This window comes from Macrotis lagotis, chromosome 1, assembly GCF_037893015.1.
Source record: "Macrotis lagotis isolate mMagLag1 chromosome 1, bilby.v1.9.chrom.fasta, whole genome shotgun sequence".
In the NCBI taxonomy this organism is placed as follows: Eukaryota; Metazoa; Chordata; class Mammalia; order Peramelemorphia; family Peramelidae; genus Macrotis; species Macrotis lagotis.
In genome coordinates, this window is record NC_133658.1 from 546,037,122 (window position 1) to 546,057,046 (window position 19,925).

General features: G+C 33.6%; 1 protein-coding gene across 1 annotated transcript in view; it reads left to right on the plus strand.

Annotated features, from left to right (window-relative positions):
- ADGRG7 (adhesion G protein-coupled receptor G7) overlaps positions 1–19,925 on the plus strand; it is a 76,905-nt gene that overhangs the window by 36,105 nt on the left and 20,875 nt on the right. Inside the window, exons 9-11 of the mRNA XM_074210968.1 lie at positions 9,796–9,977; positions 13,963–14,121; positions 16,283–16,395. Of these exons, the coding sequence (XP_074067069.1) occupies positions 9,796–9,977; positions 13,963–14,121; positions 16,283–16,395 (454 nt within the window). The remainder of the gene's footprint in view (positions 1–9,795; positions 9,978–13,962; positions 14,122–16,282; positions 16,396–19,925) is intronic.

Genomic DNA, 19,925 nt, shown 5'->3' on the forward strand with positions numbered 1-19,925 from the left:
GTTCAACCCAACATTGCCATCCAGTCTGTTGATCTATCTACAGAAAATATTTCACAGCCTGTAACAGTTCGTTTTTCTGTCCAAAGAGGTGAGTGGTTTTTCTTTACTTACCAATTCACACATCATTTATCAATATGCTTGTCAACAACAGTGACTTATTTTATCTTTATTAAAATTTTTTGGTGGGGTGGGTGGGATGGTGTCAAATTTTCCTTTTTCATAGGATCTAATGACATTCTGGATTCACAACAAACAAATATAGCTATAAATGAGGCTGATCTGAAACCAGAGGACAAAACAGAGCTGCAGATCCAAATCCGTACCAGACAAAGTAGGTCTTTGATGTTTCTATTCTTTAAAATCATGTACATGAATTATGTTGAGAACAAGAAGTCTTCTCTTGAGAATAATACAACACATATTTGCCCATTAAGTAATTCATGGTATGATCAAGTTATGAAATAAATTGGAAACAAGAGTTTTCAAAATCTTGAGACCCAGAGAAATGATAATTCATTAATTTTTCTAACTTTTGAACAATTTCCAAAGTATGGTAAAACAAGGAAAAAAGATATAAATAAACTCAAGCCATATGATCCACCCTTCTTTTATCCCCAAAGATGACTATTATAAACATATAGATAGTATAGATCTATAAATAATAGATAGAAGAAAGGAAAGAATGCAAAAAAAAGGAGGGAAGAAGAAATGAAGCAAGGAAGGAGAGAAGGAAGAAAGTAAAGAAAAGAAGGGAGAAAGAAAAGAAGGTAGGAGGGAGGGAGGGAAAACAAGAGAAAAGAAAAAAGATAAAGGGAAGGGAGGAAGAAAGGAATGAAGGAAAAGAAAGAATAAATAATGAAAGAAAGGTAGAAAGAGAAAAAGCAAGGGAATAAAGAGAAATAAAAAAGCAAGAGAGAGGAAGGGAGGGAAGTAGGATTGAAGGGAAGAATGAAACAAAAAGAAGGAGAAAGGAATTGAGAAGGAAGAAGGGATAAAGGAAGGAAGGAAGGAAAGAAAGAAGGAAGGAAGGAAGGAGGAAGGAGGAAGGGAAGGAGAAAAGGAGAAAGAGTGCTAGTCATAATGCTGCAAGTTAGGGATGCTGCTAAAAATAAATAAGACAATTTCTACCCTATAAGAGTTTACATTCTTATGGGGGATGACAATCCATGTAGAAGTTCTGGGAAGTGAGCAGCACCTGGGGGAGAAAGAAGGGTACCCAACATTTGTAGATACATTTTGAAATTATAAATTTGAAATAAAATAAATGTTTGTTAGCTAATGGTGACATGACTCCTTATAGATTTAATAGGCTGTCTTCAATGCTCTTCTGTTTTGGAGGCTATCTTCCTTATGCTGCTATCTGCCCATACTACTCTACCATCTTGCTGCCTTAGGCTATTTGTACTTTCTAAAATGTCAAAGATGACAATTAATTGATCTGATTAACTAGTCTGTCTTGATCTGAAATTGGGAAAGGCCTAAAGAGAAGCCTGTTGTTCAATCTAGCAGTTTTCTTCTCCCTTAGCAAACGTCATTTTAACTGTGTTTTTCTGTGGTCTTCAGTCCAAGTCTTTGGACTGAAATGACTGAAGAACAAAAATGGCAGATGGGGAAAATTAGATAACAAGACAGGTTGGCAAGGGAAAGGAGATACTTTGAAATTCTTTAAATTACACTGCAGTCACCTAATCTGAAGTGAAAAACAGCATTGGGTTTGGAGCTATAAATGTAAGATTCAAATAATGTTTCTGCTACTTAGTACCTGTGTGACTTTAGCCAATCACTTCTTTGAGCATCTGAGTAACAACTCACATATGAATAATATTTTAAGTACTATACATTTTTATAACTTCATATTTACAAAATATTCTATACACTTACCTCATTTTATTCTCACAATAGCTATGAGAGGTAAATACTACAAGTTAAGTCTTAGAGAAGTTAAGTGACATGAGCATGGTGATCTAGCTAGTATTAGATGGGGAGCATAAGCCAGTCTCTCTTTGATTCCTGCCTCTTAGAAATGAAGGAATGTGGTTAGATATCTTCTAAGCTTCCTTCTGTTCCCTACTAGTGTGCTGATGACCTTGTCAACAGTTTTTTAGTTTCTTATGTTATTACTAATTCAAGGAACAAAAATCATAGCATTCCAAAGGAAGCGGGGGGGGGGGGGGGGGGGGGGGGGCGGGATTTAAGCACATACTTATGTGCCAGGCTCTGATGTTAAGTACTTTAAAAATATTATCTCACTTGATCTTTACAACAAACAGGTGTTATTATTAACCTATTTTACAGCTGAGAGAATGGAGGCAGTTAGAAACTAAGTGATTTGCACAGAGTGGCCCAGCCAGTAAGCATCTGAGACCTTATTTAAATTAAATTTTTCCTGAATTTTTTCTGAATTTTCCTGAACTCTGTCTATTGTACCATGAAGCCACTAGAGTGACCAGGGCTGGCCAGACATCAACTAATTTAATCCTATCTAGCCAAAAATCCCCTCTAGAAATCTACAAGTGGTCATTCAACCTTCTCTTCATAAGCTAGTAAGTGGGAACTTACTGAAGCTGTCCATTCTACTTTCAAACAGTTCTAATTGTATGAAGAGTTTCTTTACATTGCATTCAGATTTGCCTCTTTCATTTCCATACCATTTCCCCAAGTTCTGACTTTTATGACCAAGCATGCAAGTCTAGGTAGTATAGTTTAGAGTCTTGGGCCTAGAGTTAGGATGATCTTCCTCTCTGTGTGATTCTGAGCAAATCACTTGACCTCTGTTGGCCCCAGTTTTCTCATCTATAAATTGGAGATAATGGTACCTACCTCCCATGTTATTGTGAGGATTACATGAGATAACAATTGCAAAGTGCTTTGCAAACCTTAAAATGCTATATAAAAGCTGGCCATTATTACTGTTCCATGTGGCAGGACTTCAGTATTTAGAGATAAATTTCCTATTTTTCCCCTTCCTCCCTCCCAATCTTTTCTTATCCTTGGTTTCTTTAATTCTCACCTGGCATGATATTGAGATCCTTTGCCATTCTTTTCATCTTTATATGGTTATGCTTCAGTCTACACATCTTTTTCTGGAATGTGATACCTAGAGTTTGAATATAATACTTTAGTTATCTGATCAGACTGGCAGAATACGATGAGACTACCACCTTGTTGACCAATTTTTTTTTTATTGTTGTTCCTATAGAGCTCGAAAGGACTTGAGAGATCAGTGAGGTCATTATCATTTCAAACATAAGAAAATGAAGACAGAGGGTTAAGTTTCTAGTCTAGGGTCATGCAGCTAGTCAGACTCATAGGCAAGACTTTAACTCATCTTTCTGAATGCCAGTTCAATGCTATCTATTTTAATATGCTGCCTCTCACTTTTGGGCTCAAATTGAGTTCAGAGTTTACTAAGTTACCTACAATTTCTTTTTTGGGGGGTAGGCAATCAGGGTTAAGTGACTTGTCCAGAGTCACATAGCTAGAGTCTGAGGATGGATTTGAATGCAGGGCCTTCTGACTCCAGGACCGGTGCTCTATCCACTATGCCACCTATCTACCTCCCTAAATATTTTTCAGACAAACTTTCTTTTAAAGTATACGCTGACCACTTTGTACATATGATATTGTTTTTTTAAAACACCAATGTGAATTTATGTTTTTATTTCTATCAGAAATTTATCTTTTTTCCCTCCTGCCTTCCCTACCCCCATTCATTGAGAGAGAAATCAAAACAGCTATTATAAACATGTATAGTCAGCAAAACAAAATTCCACTCTTAAATTTTATCTTTTTAAATTACATTCATCAATTTGACTTATTTTAATCTTTTCAAAAATAAGTCAAGCTAATTAGATATCATTTGGGCATTTTTGTTTAGAAATAGTATTAACAGTAACACTTGGTTTTTAAGATGCTTTCCTCAAAGTAATCCTTGGAGGTTAATATTTAAAGTATTATTAATCTCATTTGACCAGTGAAGAACTTCTCAGGGAAGTTCAGTGACTTCTCCAAAGTTATAGAACTATAAAATTTCAGAATTGGAATTCAAAACTCAAATCTCTTCTGATTCTCCTCATTATACCATGTTGATTCCCTTTGTCATAATCCCTTCTTCAACTTTGCTGATAATTATCCAAACCTCTTCTCACATACTTTTATTTTTTTCAATCTTATTTAATATTTTGTTTTTCCCAATTACATGTAAAAACAATTGTAGCATTCTTTTTTTAAAATTTGAGTTCCTATTCATATCCCTTGACCATTTATCAATTGAATAATGGCTATTTTTCTATATCTTTGAATCAGTTTTTGTATATTTGAGAAATGAAATCTTTATCAGAGAAACTCAGTGTAAAATATTTTTTTCTCTATAATGATTACCAACTATGTATTTCCCTTTATGTTATTTTTCCCCAATACCTTACTCTCTCTATTCCTTTAACCTGTCTATGCTTTAAAAGTGCTTTGCTTCTGACTTTTGCATCTCCAATATGCCTTTCCTTCTATCAGGGCCACTTTGTACATATAATATTGTTTTTTAAAACCCTTTAAAACCCAGGAGCAGGCCACAGGGCAACTGAATAAGTGGCAATGGTGGTAATTTCTTAGCCCATACAAGATCAGGGGATCAGACAGCAAGTCAAATGGGAATATATCAGGGTTTCTTTGCTGGCACCAGGGGCAGGATGCTGGTGCACTCCTTCTCTTGTCCTTTTCCCTTTCTGCTTTCCTCTATGATAAGATAGATTTCTATACCCTATTCAGGTATATATATTATTTCCTCTCTGAATCAGTTCTGGTGAGAGTAAGATTCATGAGCTTCCTTCACTACTTTCCTCATTTCCCCAACCAGAGTAAAATCTCTTTCATTCCTTTTTTTATGTCAGATAATTTATCCAATTCTACCTCTCTTTTCTATTTCTTCCAGTGCATTCTTCTTTCTTAATTTTATTTTTTTTGATAATTATCCCATTACATTCAACTCACATCTTGTTTCTGTTTATGTATGCTCCTTCTAACAGTCCTAATAATAAGTTCTTAGAAGTTATAAATATCAGTTTCCCATGTAGAAAAATAATTTAACTTTATCATATCTCTAATGACTTCTCTTTCCAATCTACTTTTTTATGTTTCTTGTATTTGAAAGTCAAATTTCCCATTTGAAACTTTCCCATTGAAAGTCAAATTTCCCAGCTATGATCTTTTCATCAGGTATGATTGAAAGTCTTCTATTTCATTGAATATCCTTTTTATTCTCCTGAATAAAGAGGGTATTGAAGGAGTGTTTTTTTTTTTGTTGGGTAGATGATTACTGATTTAAATCCTAGCATTTTTGCCCTCCAAATATCATGTTCCAAGATTCTGATCCTTCTTTAATCTTGTATTAACCTAACTGTGGCTTCACAATATTTGAATGGTTTCTTTTTGGCAACTTGTAGTATTTTCTTCTTGATCTTGGAAGTCTGAAATTTGACCATAATGTTCTTAGGAGTTTTCATTTTGGGATCCCTTTTAGGAAGTGATCAGTGAGTTCTTTCAATTTCTGTATTACTGTCTGGTTCTATAACATCAGGATAATTTTCTTTCTTTCTTTCTTTCTTTCTTTCTTTCTTTCTTTCTTTCTTTCTTCCTTCCTTCCTTCCTTCCTTCCTTCCTTCCTTCCTTCCTTCCTTCCTTCCTTTCTTTCTTTCTTTCTTTCTTTCTTTCTTTCTTTCTTTCTTTCTTTCTTTCTTTCTTTCTTTCTTTCTTTTTTTCAAGACAAATGGGCCTCAGTGATTTGCCTGAGATCACCCAATTAGGTAATTATTAAGTGTCTGAGGCTGGCTTTGAACTTAGATCCCCCTGACTACAGGATCGGTGCTTTATCCATTGTGCCATCTAGCTGCCCCATCATGATATTTTTCTTTAAAATTTCTGGGAAAATGATGTCTAGGCTCTCTTTTTAAAACTTTCAAGCAGCCTAATAATTCTTAATTCTCTCTCCTGGATCTAATTTCTAGGTCAATTTTTTCCCCTAATGAGATATTTCAAATTTTTTTTCTATTTTTTTTCATTCTTTCAATTTTGCTTGATTGTTTCTTGATGTCTCATAAAGTCATTAGTTTCTACTTGCATAATTCTAACTTTTAAGGAATTATTTTCTTCAGTGAATTTTTGTATCTTCTAAAATTATACTTTTAAAGGAGTTCTCTTCAATGAATTTTTCTGTGTCTTTTCCCATTTGTTCAATTCTGCTTTTCAAGGCAATCTTCTCCTCACTGGATTTTTGTACCTCTTTTAACAATTGGCCTATTCTGTTTTTAGTGCTATTTTCTTCAGGTTTTTTGGATATTGTTTCTCCTTTACCAAGCTGTTGATACTTTTTCATGATTTTCTTGCATCACTCTCATATATCTTTCCAATTTCTCCTCTACTTCTCTTACTTGATTTTTAAAACCCTTTTTGAACTCTTCCATCACTTGAGTTTGATTTATATTTTTCTTTGAGGCTTTGGATGCAGGAATTTTGACCTTGTTTTCTTCTGAGTGTTTTGAGTTTCCTTGTTATTATAGTAACTTTCTTTCATCAGAAAATTTTTCTTTGTTTACTCATTTTCCAGTTTATTTCTTGATATTTAACTCTATGCTAAAGTGGGGCTCTGCTTTTGGAGGGATCACTGTCCCAGGCTTCGGATATTTTGTGCAGCTGTTTTTCAGAGGTAATTCTGGCATATTATAAGTTTTTGGTTTTTCTAAAATGACAGGTATGTTCATTACTCTCCTGTATTGTGCATTGGTTATATGGAGCCCCAAGCATTCTTTTCAACCATGAAACTATGACCAGGGTTCCTACTCCTTTGTAGTTACAAACTCTGCTGTGTTGTTTAAGTCCCAGAACTTTGACTCAGGTTCAAGTATAGGCAGTGTACCAAAATCCTGCCCCTGGTGCCAGCAAAGAGACCACGATAAATTCCCATTTGACTTCCTGTTCAATCCCCTGATAATGTATGGGTTAAGAAATTACCACCATTGCCACTTATTCAGTTGCTCTGTGGCCTGCTTCTAGTTTTCTGGGGCCCCATCTATGGCACAGCCTATTGCTGGTCTGTGTTCTTCTTTCACCCTGGTGCAATAGATCTTTCCTGTTGACCTTTTAAGTTCCTGTGGGCTGGAAAATTATTTAACCCCATCTTTTAGATGGTTCTGCAGCTTTAGAATTGGTTTAGAATTTGGAGAGGTTTGGGTAAGAATTTGCATGATTTCCTGTCTTTATGCTACCTCTCTCCTATACTTTATTGATAGAGAATAGACTTTCTCAGAAGTTAGACTATTCACATAAATGTATTTTTGGTGTAATTGCTAATTGGTATAGGTTTTCTGGAGAGCGATTTAGAGCTCTGCCCCCAAAGACACTAAATTGTGTCTATCATTTTTTTCCTAGCAGTACCACTACTAGATCAATGTCTCAAAGAGATAAAAGAAAAGACCTAAATGTATAAAAATATTTATAGAAGTTCTTCTTGTTGCAAAAAACTGAAAACAGAGTAGGAACCTATCAGTTAGAGAATGACCAAATAAATGTTTGTTCATGAATGTAATGGAATATTATTATACTATTAGAAATTTCTATATAAAAGAAATGATTTCTGGGAAACCTGGGAAAACTTTTCTGAACTGATACAAAGTGAAGTGAATAGAACCAGTATAATAATATATAATGAGCACATTTTAAAAAAGCAACATTGAAAGACAAGGAATTAAAGTGATAAAATGATCTTTAAAAGTCTCTAGAGGACCGATGATGAAGGAAGTAACCACCTGAGAGAGATGTGATGGCCTAAAAAAGTAGAATGAGACATATATTTTCAGATATGACCAACATGTAGATTTGTTTTGCTTGACTACAAATATTTTTTATGAGGCCTTTTTCCCCCTGGCAATTAACAGGAGAGGAGGATAATAAAATTGACAAAAAAAAGAAGAAACTAAAGGAATTCAATTGAAGCATGTTCTCTCTATATATAATCTCTCTCTATCTGTATATAACAGAACCAAACCAAAGAATATTCAAAATGAAGCAAGTAAGACAGTTTTGAAAACAATATATTGAGCTTCTATATTTACATAGAAAATATGTCTATACATAATATAGATAAGCTATTTTGTTTATAATCTTATATTCTGCTTTGAATATAAAAATTATTCTTTTTGGTGTTATTAAGTTCTAAATAGTTTTTGAAAATAAAAAAATCAACTACATATAGAAAGACAGCCTATTCCTTTTTTGGGTAGTTCTAATAAGTTAAATTTCTTCCTTAAATTAACTAAAATTTACTTCTCATTAAAAGCTAATTTATTAGTAAACATTTATTAATTTTCCACTATGTATCATATGTGTTGGGGTTACAAAAAAGGGACAAAAAGATAGTCCCTGTCCTCAAGTAGCTTATGATTTAATAGGAGAGACAACATGTAAAGGCATACACACACACACACACACACACACACACACACACACACACACACACACACACACACACACAAAGATACAACAAGCTAAGAAGGGTTGGGAGAAACTTCCCAATGGGGGGTTAGGAATTTTTTTTTCTTCCAAGGTCCATTTGAATATTTATAATATCATTCTCTGGCTATATTTTATCAAATATTTAATTAATTTACCCCTAAAAAAACTCCTAGATTCATTGAAATTCAAGTCCATCTGCAATTGCCTTAGCAAGGTAAGACCAATATAGCCCCAGGTTGCAGTTTCCCTGCCCTGTGAAAAAGTTGGATTTTTGTAGGAACTTAAAGGAATTATTAGGGTCCAAAGAAACTCTTTTACAGCTTCTTGCTAAATGAAGGGTAACTCTGATCAAATCATATCAATTTCTACACCAAGATATTATGAAAATAAATAATATAGCATTTTCAAAGAGATTTGTTGGCAAAGGTATTATTAAAAAGTTTCAAGAATTGTCTCAAAATTTCTGCCCTGGAAAAGATCGTTACATCTGAAAAAGATCAGGAGCTTATTGTGTGAATCATTTTTATGTGAATGCTTTCACTAAAATAGCTGATTACATTTACTAATGACATTGTCCTGCAAGAAACTGAGCCTAGTAGTACCAATCTGACCATCCATGACTATTCAATTTTATTAAAACATCTTGTACATGCAGACTATATGAACATTTGGAAAAGTTTCTCATCCTTATTATCTTTTAGAATCTTATACTTTTTTTTACTTTGTCCATTTCCCATTTTAAGGGTACACAGGATTTTTTGTTTTGTTTTAAAAAGTCAGATTATTTTAATTTTAATATCTTTTCATATTCATTTATTTTGAGGGGGGAAGGCAATGGAATATAAGTGACTTGCTCAGGGGTCACATAGCTAGTAAGTGTCTGAATCTGGATTTGAACTCAAGTCCTCTTAACTTCAGAGCTGGTGCTCTATCCATAACACTACTTAGCTACTCCTTTCCTATTATTCTCAAATTTTCAATTTACTTTGACCTTTGATGTAAGCAATCAGAAATATGCAACTAATTCTGAGGGGAAAAGCTATATTTATAATCATTTCTTTTTTGTATTGACATAGTCAATTTTTATTTTTATTTTTTTTTAAATTAAAATGATAGCATTCAGTGCTTGCCATTTTCAGGCCCTTCTGACTCATTTTTGAAGGTAATAATGATGTTTAGGCATGAGGGTTCTGCATAATCTGTAAATAAATCTATGACACCCTTCATTTCTTCACCCTCCTTTATGTCCATTTTCACACTGATCTCATGAATATTTAAATTTCTTATTTACAGGCACCATCAAGAAATTTGGCTTTGTTTTGTATCAGAATAACAAATTTTTCCAGTCAAAAACATTCACCATCAGGTCAAATTTTAGTCAGAGAATTATTGCAGGCAAAGTTTCTGATGAAGCTAATCATTCAATGAGGAAAGATGGTTCAGATGTTTCTGTTGAAATGATCTTTAAACCAAAGGTGAGTTTTCTTTCAAATAATTTTTGATGTTTGTCTTTCATTATCAAAGAAGACCATGACATCAGAGAGGTGATGCCATGACATTCAAGTAAACTGGATTTAATTTGGACCATTTGAGATTGAAGTCAGGGATAACACAAGTATTAAAATTCAGGGGGTGGCTAGGTGGTACAGTGGTTAGAGCACCGGCCCTGGAATCAGGAGTACCTGAGTTCAAATCTGGCCTCAGACACCTAATAATTACCTAGCTGTGTGGCCTTGGGAAAGCCGCTTAACCCCATTGCCTTGCAAAAACTTAAAAAAAAAATCAAAGTAACTTTCCTCTTCTAGGATAAGCAATATGCGTCAAAGAACTAGGTCCTCTAATAGGAAAGAAGGAAGGACAGAAGGATGAAAGGAAAGGAGAGAAGGAAGAAACAAAGAAGAAAGGAAGGAAGGAAGGCAGGGAGGGTGGAAAGAATGACCTAGTAAAATAAGAGTAGGCTTCTTGGCCATTTGAGAAGGGTTTAAAGGATATGTGATATTTCAAAAGATGAAGAGGGTGAAGTTCTCCATATTTGAGGTTGGAAAAGAGTATAAACAGAAGCATGGTGACAATGGGGGTTAGAGGGGGAGAGAGTTGGTAAGTCAATAAACTTTTACTGAGCCCTTACTGTAATGTAAGTCAGCCACTGCAAAGTGCTGAGGCTATGAAGAAAGGCAAAAACAATTTCCCTGCCCTCAAGGAGTTCACACTCTAATGAGGGAAACTGGGGATCAGGCACCAGGAACGATTAATCTCTTGCAAAAAAAAGAGATGTGAGATCAGTCCTGAAGGAACCTAGGAAAAGCTAAGAGGTAGAGGTAGAGGGCCAAGTATTTGAGGACTGTGGACAATCTATGCAAAGACCTGGAGCCAGGACATGGCTTCCTATGTGAGTCACAGTAAATTAGGTCAACATAATTCAATCCTAAAGTATGTGGAGGGGAATAATGCATAAAAAGATTAGAAAGTATAATTTGACCAACTTGTGGAGAGCATTAAAGAGTCAGAGAACTTTATATCTGATACTGCACGTACTATGAAACAACTAGAGTTTAACTGAATAAGGGAAAAGAGAGGGAATTGTGGAAAATGAATTCCATAGTTAGTAGCATTAAGGAACCAGAGCTGATTATTAATTATTCAGCATGTGTATTTATACCTCAGATACTGGCAAACATGCTAAATCAAGTCTTGATTAATTATTTTCTTGATTATCTAGATGAAAAGTGATGGAGAAAATATTAAAAATGAAGATTAAACTTAAAAATATGTCATGAGGACTTTTTATATTGTTAAACATTTGCCAGCACACCATTGTTGATAGTTGAATGGAGAATGAATTGGAATGGGAGGAGACTAATTAGAAGGTATTACAAGAATTTAGGTGAGAGGCAGTCTGGTCCTATGCCAGGGCTGACTGTGTGAATGAAGAGAAGAGGACATATACATGAAATGTTTGGAAAACTAAAACAACAATATTTCAGAATAGGTTGGATAAGAGGAAATGAATGTGAATGTGAGGTTCAAGCCTAGAGGATGATGTTATCAGTGGTAATAGGAATATTGGAAAGAGGAATAAACATGAGAGGAACAAAAAGTGATATGGGATAAGACTGGAAAAGTAAGAAGGGATCAAGTTGAAGAGGTTCCTGAATTTCAGACAAAGTAACTATACTGGACTCAAGGGAAATAGGGAGCCATAGAAGATTTTTTGAGCACAGCTCTGTGTAAGAAAGAGTATTCTGGCAGGAGTGTTATGAAGCAAAGATCGAAGGGGGAATGGTAAAGGTGGGAAGACCTCTAAGGGGATAAATGAAGTAGTTCAGGCCAGTGGTGACTGATTTTTTTTCTAGTGATTTACAGCAGCCCTAGCATAGGGAACAGAGAAATCAGACAGTAGGGTTTAGTTAAAGAGGGGGATTTGTAAACACAAAGTGGTTGGGGGTTTAAAGTGATAGCTAGTGAGACATGAAAGTGACAAACTTAAGGTTTAAGACTGAAATGCTGAGTGAAACTTTTTTTTAAAAACAAGTCTTTTTAAAGAATTATAAAAAAATTAAATAATAATTTAATTTGGTAACTAAGTTGCCTAGATATATAAAAACTCTACTTAAGCTAGTTATAAGAAATAAACAGAAATAAAGTAAATGGAAGGAATTCAGTATTTGTGGATGGTTTTTTGAATTAACATAATAAATTGATAACATCTAAATTATTGTATAAATGAGCACTATATCAATCTAAATCTCAATGAACTTCTTTATAGTTATAGATAAAATAATTTCTTAGATAAACAAATGAACAAGAATATCAATGGTATATTGGAATGGAGGAGGAAGGAGCTGATTATATTTGAACTTCTTTCTTATCTTAAACAGAGTTTTGAGCCTTGAATTAGGAAGATTCATCTTTCTGAGTTCAAATCTGGCCTCAGACACTTACTAGCTGTGGATCCTGAGCAAGTCACTCAACCTTGTTTGCCTCAGTTTCCTTGAGTATAAAATGAACTGGAGAAGAAAATGGCAAACCACTCTATCATTTCTCTGGATACTAGAAGCTAGAAGTGACCAAATCATCTCAAGAGTTCTGAAGCAGACTTGAAGCTTTAAGGGTCTATAAAAGGATTGAAGAAGGCTAAATTTCTCTCCTCCTCTACCTACTCTACTCCACTCCCCTTCATATAGGGCAAAGCATTCATTTCCAACCAATGAGTACAGAGTCCTATACCAATAGGTTTTGGGACAAGAGTTACAATCATATTGAAATTATAAATATTTTAAAAATATCATTTAATATTTTATAAATATTATTTTAACCATATAACAACCCTGGGAGGTAGATGCTATTATTATTCCCATTTTACAGATGTGGTAACTGAGGGAGGTTAAGTGACTTGCCTAGTATCACCATTTTACCACCTATGTGAAGAACTATCTTTGAAAATCCATGGATAAATCCTGCAAACTCATTTAAACTATTTTCACCTTTTGATTTTCTCTGACCCCACTTCCCAAATTCTTTGTCAAATCAATCAACCACAAAACTTATTTAAGTTAAGCCTCCTCATGCCCTTTGATCCAGCAATACCACTGCTGGGTCTTTACCCTGAAGAGATTATGAAAAAGGGTAAAAACATCACTTGTATAAAAATATTCATAGCAGCTTTGTTTGTGGTGGCAAAAAATTAGAAATTAAGTAAATATTCTTCAATTGGGGAATGGCTTAACAAACTGTGGTATATGTATGTCATGGAACACTATTGTTCTATTAGAAACTAGGAGAGATGGAAATTCAGAGAAGCCTGGAAGGATTTGCATGAACTGATGCTGAGTGAAATGAGCAGAGCCAGAACAACATTGTACACCTTAACAGCAACATAGGGGTGATGATCAAACTTAATGGACTTACTCATTCCATCAGTGCAATAATCAGGCACAATGTTGGATTATCTGTGATGGAGAATACCATTTGTATACAGAGAAGGAATTGTGGAGTTTGAACAAAGACCAAAGACTATTACCTTTAATTTAAAAAAAAATAACCTGTTATACCTTATTAAGTAATCTTGCTATCTCTTATATTTTATTTTTTTTTCTCTCAACATATTCAATTTAGATCAGTGTATACCATGGAAACAATGTTGTAAAGGCTAACAGACTGCTTTCTGTGGCGGGGGAGGGAAGCAAAATTAGGGGGAAAATTATAAAATTCAAAATAAATAAAATCTTTCACAAAAAAAGTTAAGCTTCCTCTCCTTTTTCATTTTAATAAAATGTTACTGGGTTGTATATGTTATATGTTCATTTAAATAACAAATAATAAAATTAAAGTAAGGAATATTTTAAAAATACCTTTATACAAACAATTCATTTCATCAAGTTTATTTTCTCTCTTCCAACTTCAAATTTCCTAATTTCCAAAGGTCACCTTTTCCCATTATGTTCCCCATTTCTTCTGCAGTACAATGAGTATCAATTTTATCTGCGTTCCTATGCCTGTGTCTTTTGGAACATTACAAATAATGACTGGGACACTTATGGATGTAAAAAGAAACCCAGCAACAACTCTAAGTTCCTTGGATGCCAATGTAATCACACCACTAATTTTGCTGTATTAATGGTAAGAATTCACCATGCCACCCCACCCCTTCCTTTTTTTAAAAAAAAAATCACGTTCTGCAAATTTGATTCATTGAAACTGTCTCACTGTCATAGTGGAGTTTAACTCCTCTTCGTAGATTGATTAATTCATATCAGTATAATAACATCATGAGTATCAGTAAATTGAGGCAGTTAGGTGGCTTAGTAGATAGAGTTCTGGGCCTAAAGTCAGAAGAATGCATCTTTCTGAGTTCAAACTGGCCTCAGACACTTACTAGTTGTGTGACCCTAGACACATCACTTTACTTTGCCTCAGGTTCCTCATCTGTAAATGAATTGGACAGAGAAATGGCAAGCCCCTTGGGTATCTTTGCCAAGAAAATCCTAAATGGGATGTTACAAAGAGTTAGATATGACTGAATGACCAAATGGCAACATCAGTAAATTAAAGAGTGGCATAGCATTTTTTAATAGATGGAGTTACAGCTTAAAGTCAGAATAACCATGGTTCTATTTGCTCTGACATTTATCCATGTGACCCTGGGCGTGCCGCTTCCCTATTGTGTATCCCTAGATCTTATCTACTAAGTCATAGGTAAGGTGTATCTGCTTTCATGAAATCATAGGTTATGGAAATTTTGAAATGTCTCCATCACATCCTGGAAAGCTGACTTTGTATAGAATTGAGTAGGGTGAATTTCTGCTTCTCACAGAATGTTGAATTTTCCCACCACTGCAAGTATGACTCTGAAGAAATGATCCTCTCTAGTTCAGAATATTGTAGTCACTTAGTATTATAATCATAGAGCTAGAAGGGCCTCAGAGTCTACCTAATTCTATTCCCTCTTTTTACATGTAAGGAAACTGAGGCCTAGGGAGACTAAGTGAGTTGACTGAAATGGACTATTTTAATGGTCAAAAAATGTAGTAGCTTCAGAGGTCTTTGTTAAATTTCATCCCTAAATTTGGAAAAGAGAGAATTTGATGCTCTAACAAAGCATCCTTATCACTTGCAATAACTCTGTGTGGATCTGAACATTGATGAGAGTCAGGTCTCGTAGAGATATTAACATGTAAGGCTGTGAAACAAACTCTATTGCTTTATTCTTGGATACTCAGACTTCTATAACAAAACTTATCTCAGACATGACGTTAGACAACACCCCACTGCATAACTTCCTAGAGTAAATTTACCATATTTATCCTTAGAAGTCTGTAAATTTCCTTATCAGAAGGCTTCCTAAAAGACCTCTAGGTGCCACAGAATGTCTTAGATCAGAGTTCACTGTTGAGCCAACAAATCCATTTAATGAGCAAGAATACATGCATATCTCTGGTAGCAAATGTCACCAAAAATATGTGTAAATCACTCTTAGGAGTTGTACCTCCACACATCCAAAATGTTTCCAGACAATCTTGCTTATACCCTGCTCCAATTGAATAATCAAGAAAACTGCTTTCCGTTCTTCACTTCAAATTATGTGGATTGCATTAAGGAAGAGGTACCTCATTTTTATATATTTATATATCACAAAATAAAATGGGAATTCTGCAGGTTAATTTGACCCAAGTAATAAATAATAATTGTCATTTATTACAAGGTGTCCTCAAAGAGTTAAAAATTGTAGAGACTTTTGTGACACCTTCTAAAGCACTCTTAAGATCTATAATTTGCTTTACATAAATTATCTCATTTATCTCAAAAAAACCTGTGAGTCAAATACTACAGGTATTATTATCTTTATTTGCAGATAATGAAAAATAAGGCTCAGATTTGAAAGGGGACTTATCCATAATCACAGTTATCAAGTATCAGCAGGAGTGACCCAGGTGTAGTCTATTTACTACTATGCCAAGTTTCCTCATCTTTCTCTGCCTCAAGCTCGGACTAAAGAAATTTGGATAGAGAAAAATCTGAGTTAGTCACCTTTGGCTGTCTACTTGGATCAGAATAATTGGACAATTGTGATGTAGTTAAAACTCGTCTTTGAAAAGATGAGAACTTTGGCAGATGAGAACTTTAATAATGGTGTTAGAACAACATAAAAGGAAAGAAGAAAATGGAAAAACTAGCCATTTATACACAGGAATGCAGGTTAAATGCAGTTGAAATTAATTGAATTTTCATAAATGTTACTTGGGAAAGTTTTATTAATGTAAGTTTTCCAATTATTTTCCAGAGTTTTGATAAAAATTACCAATATCCTGAATCTCTAAATATCATATCTCACGTTGGTTGTGGATTATCCATTACTGGTTTGGCTCTTACAATTATATTTCAGATTGTTACCAGGTAAGAGGGAAAAGGACTTGCTCATAAGAAAATCTACTATGTTCACCTGATTTTTCCTGAATATATTCTAATACCACATAGATAGGGGGAAATTCCCTCATTATATTTTGCAAATTATATGTTAAGCTCTTGAAATGCATACCTACCAGGTCTCAGCTTAAGTTTGTCTTTCCAAGATGGAAGGCTTCAAGTAGAGGCTAAAGATAAAACTCAGCAACTGGGTGGCAGGTAAATAGAGAGGAATCAGGAAAACTGATTTTCTTGAGTTTAAATCAGACCTCAGATACTTATAAGCTGTATGACCCTAAGCAAATCACTTAACCCTGTTTGCCTCAGTTTCATCATCTTAAAATGAATGGGAGAGGGAAATGGCAAGCCACTTGAATATTCTTGCAAAAAAACCCCAAATAAACTCTAAATGGGTCACAAAGAGTTGGAATACCTGAAATAACTGAACAACAAAAGTCATTGTTTCTATTTCTTGGCTTTGCTTGCTTCACTCTTCATCAATTCATGTAAATCTTTTCATGTTTTTATATATTCATTTCATTCATAATTTCTCATAGCCCAGTAATATTCCATTACAATTCCTCTACCAAAATTTACTAACCTATGCTCCAATTGATGGGCATATACTTTGTTTCCAATTCTTTGTATTCACCATAAATATTTTAGTGTATAAAAAACTTTTTTCTTACTGATAGCTTCCTTGGAGTCATAAGTTCAATAATAGAGTCTGTGGTTCAAAAGGTATGGACATTTGCATAATTCCAAATTGCTTTCCAAAATAGTTGTGCCATTTCACATTCCATCAATAATGGATTAATTAATCCCACAACTACTTTCAAATTTGATTATTGCCATTTTTTGCCATTCTTGACAATTTGCATGATGTGAAAGTGGAACCTCAGGGGGGTTGTAATTTGAATTTCTCATGATTTGGAGAATTGTGGGGTAGTGATTATTTTGAAATTCTTATTTTGAGAGTTATTTGTTTATAACTTTTGACCAGTTTTCTATTGGGGAATGGCTATTAGTTTTATCTATATCTATTTGTATAAATGCTTATTGTGACATATGTACATAAATATATATATTATATATAATGTTTAATTAAAAGGGGTCCCCCATTTTACCATTTCCTTTCTTATCCTAGGTATATTAATTTTGTCTCTGCAAGATTCTTTCAGTTTCATGTAGTCAAGGTTACTTATTTTACCTTTTTACAATTATTTATATCCCTTATTTTATTAAGAATATATCTCCCAAACATAGCTATAAGAAGTATATGATCTGTTTCTTTTTCAATTTTTCTATAATATGATCTTTAATATTAAGGTGATATATTCATTTAGAAAGTACTGTGTGATATGGTTTGTATAAGGGGTGAATTTAAGCCCAATTTTTACCAAACTACTTTCCAGGTAGGTGGTACAGTAGTTATAATGTGGAATCTGGAGTCTGGAAGATTCATCTTTTGGAGTTCAGATCTGACCTCATATACCTACTAGCTGTGTGACCCTGGGCAAGTCATTTAACAGTTTCCTCTCTGTAAAATTACCTGGAAAAGGCTATGGTAAACTTTGCCCAGGAATCTTTGCCAAATGGGGTCACAAGGAATCAGGCATGACTAAATAATAAAACTTCCCAGTTTTCTTAGCAATTTTTATAAAATAAAAAAGTTTTTTCCTAGGTAAATCATATTTATACTGAGTTATTGACTTCCATTGTTTCTGATTCTTCCTATTATCTAGTCTCTTCCATTGACCTATCTCTCTAGTTTTAAGCAAACATTAGGTGGTTTTAATGACTGCTGCCTTATAGCATAATTTGAGGTCCAGAAGTGCTAGTCTTCTTTGTCTGCATTTTTATCATCATGTTTTATTCATAGTAACACATTACTTGAAAAGTTGATCATGATAAGTTAATGGGTTGTTATTGTTTTCTTATGGGGATGTAAAGGAGCAACATCAGACAGGAATAGAATAACACATATCCCTTACCCCATTCAATTAGAGACAGAAAGAAAGTGACAGAAATTCAACTTGGTTATAATAAATGATTTCTCAGATAAATCACTATAATTTGTTTGACAAGATTTTGTTTAAAAATTTAAAATCAATAGCCAGAAATGATTTTGGTCTAATAGGTTTCCATTTGTGTTTTATACTTCCTTAGTTTAGGTATTAGAACTATTCTGGTAGATTACTTTCTTTTAGATTTTTGGAATAATTTGTAAGTATGATTATTTAAAATTTTGATAAGATTTCTCCTGAATCTAAAGACCAGGAGCTTTCGTCTTTAGGATTTCTTTTGCAGCTAATTATATATTTTTGAAAATATTCTCTTTCCTTTTATGTTCTCAGTTGTTTATGTACATAACTGTGCATAAAATGTTATGATCATTTTTTTTTGGTATTTCTTCTAGGTTTTTTGTTGGTTTTAACTCATTATTTTCTATTTTATGATTTGATTTTTTGCCTTTATTAATTAAATTATTTAAAAATTTATCAGTTTTATTAGACTTTTCAAAGTGTAGCATTTTGTTGTATTTATAACTTCTATTATTTTTTGTTTTAAATGTCAAAAATTTTAAAATAATCCTGATATTTTTATTTATATAACATAATAAATATCAATTGATACAACTCATATTTTGTAAAAAAGCTCTTCAGGAGAAAGGACCTTCAGTAATGTTTAAAAATTTAAAGGGGTCCTTGAGAACAAGAAATTCACGAACTACTTCTCTAAAGATTTTAGTCTATTGTGATATGCAGTTAGATAAATAAAATACCTTTAATAGACACTGAGCTTGGACAATGACTTCAGCCCAGAATTAAATTGGAGAGAGAAAGCAAGCTAGATTGTATTAGGAAAGTTGTGAAGTTTTTTAATTACCACACAATTTTCCCTAAAATAAATCTCTTTTAATTTTTTTTTCAATTAGCAAGTACTCAGTTTTTCTCTCTTCTCCCTTACCCTAGAAAAACAAAACTCTTGCAACAAATATGCATAGTTAAGCAAAACAAATTCCTGCATTGGCCATGTCCAAAAATCCATGTCCAATTCTGCATGTTTAGGTATTAACTTCTTAATAAGGAGGTGAATATCATCCCTCATTGTCAGTACTCTGGAATCATTCAAGTCAATTGATCAAAGTTCTTAAATTTTCCACAGTAGTTCAGTAATATTGTTCTGTTAGTATAAATTGTACTGGTTCTCCTGATTTCATTCTATATCAGTTCAAACAAGTCTTCCCAGGTTTCTGTAGAACTATCCTTTCCTATCATTTGTTTTGGTACAATAATATTTTATTATAATGTATTATAATTTTATTATAATCATACATATAGTCATAATAAACAAACTATACTTTGTTAAGGCATTCCAAATTCATAAGAATTCTCTTAGTTTCTGGTTATTTATTACTACGAGAAGAGCTACTATATAGAATTTAGTAATATTTTGTAGTTTAGTTACAATTCATCCAATCCAGCAATAGTGCATTAATACATCATTTTCCCATAGCT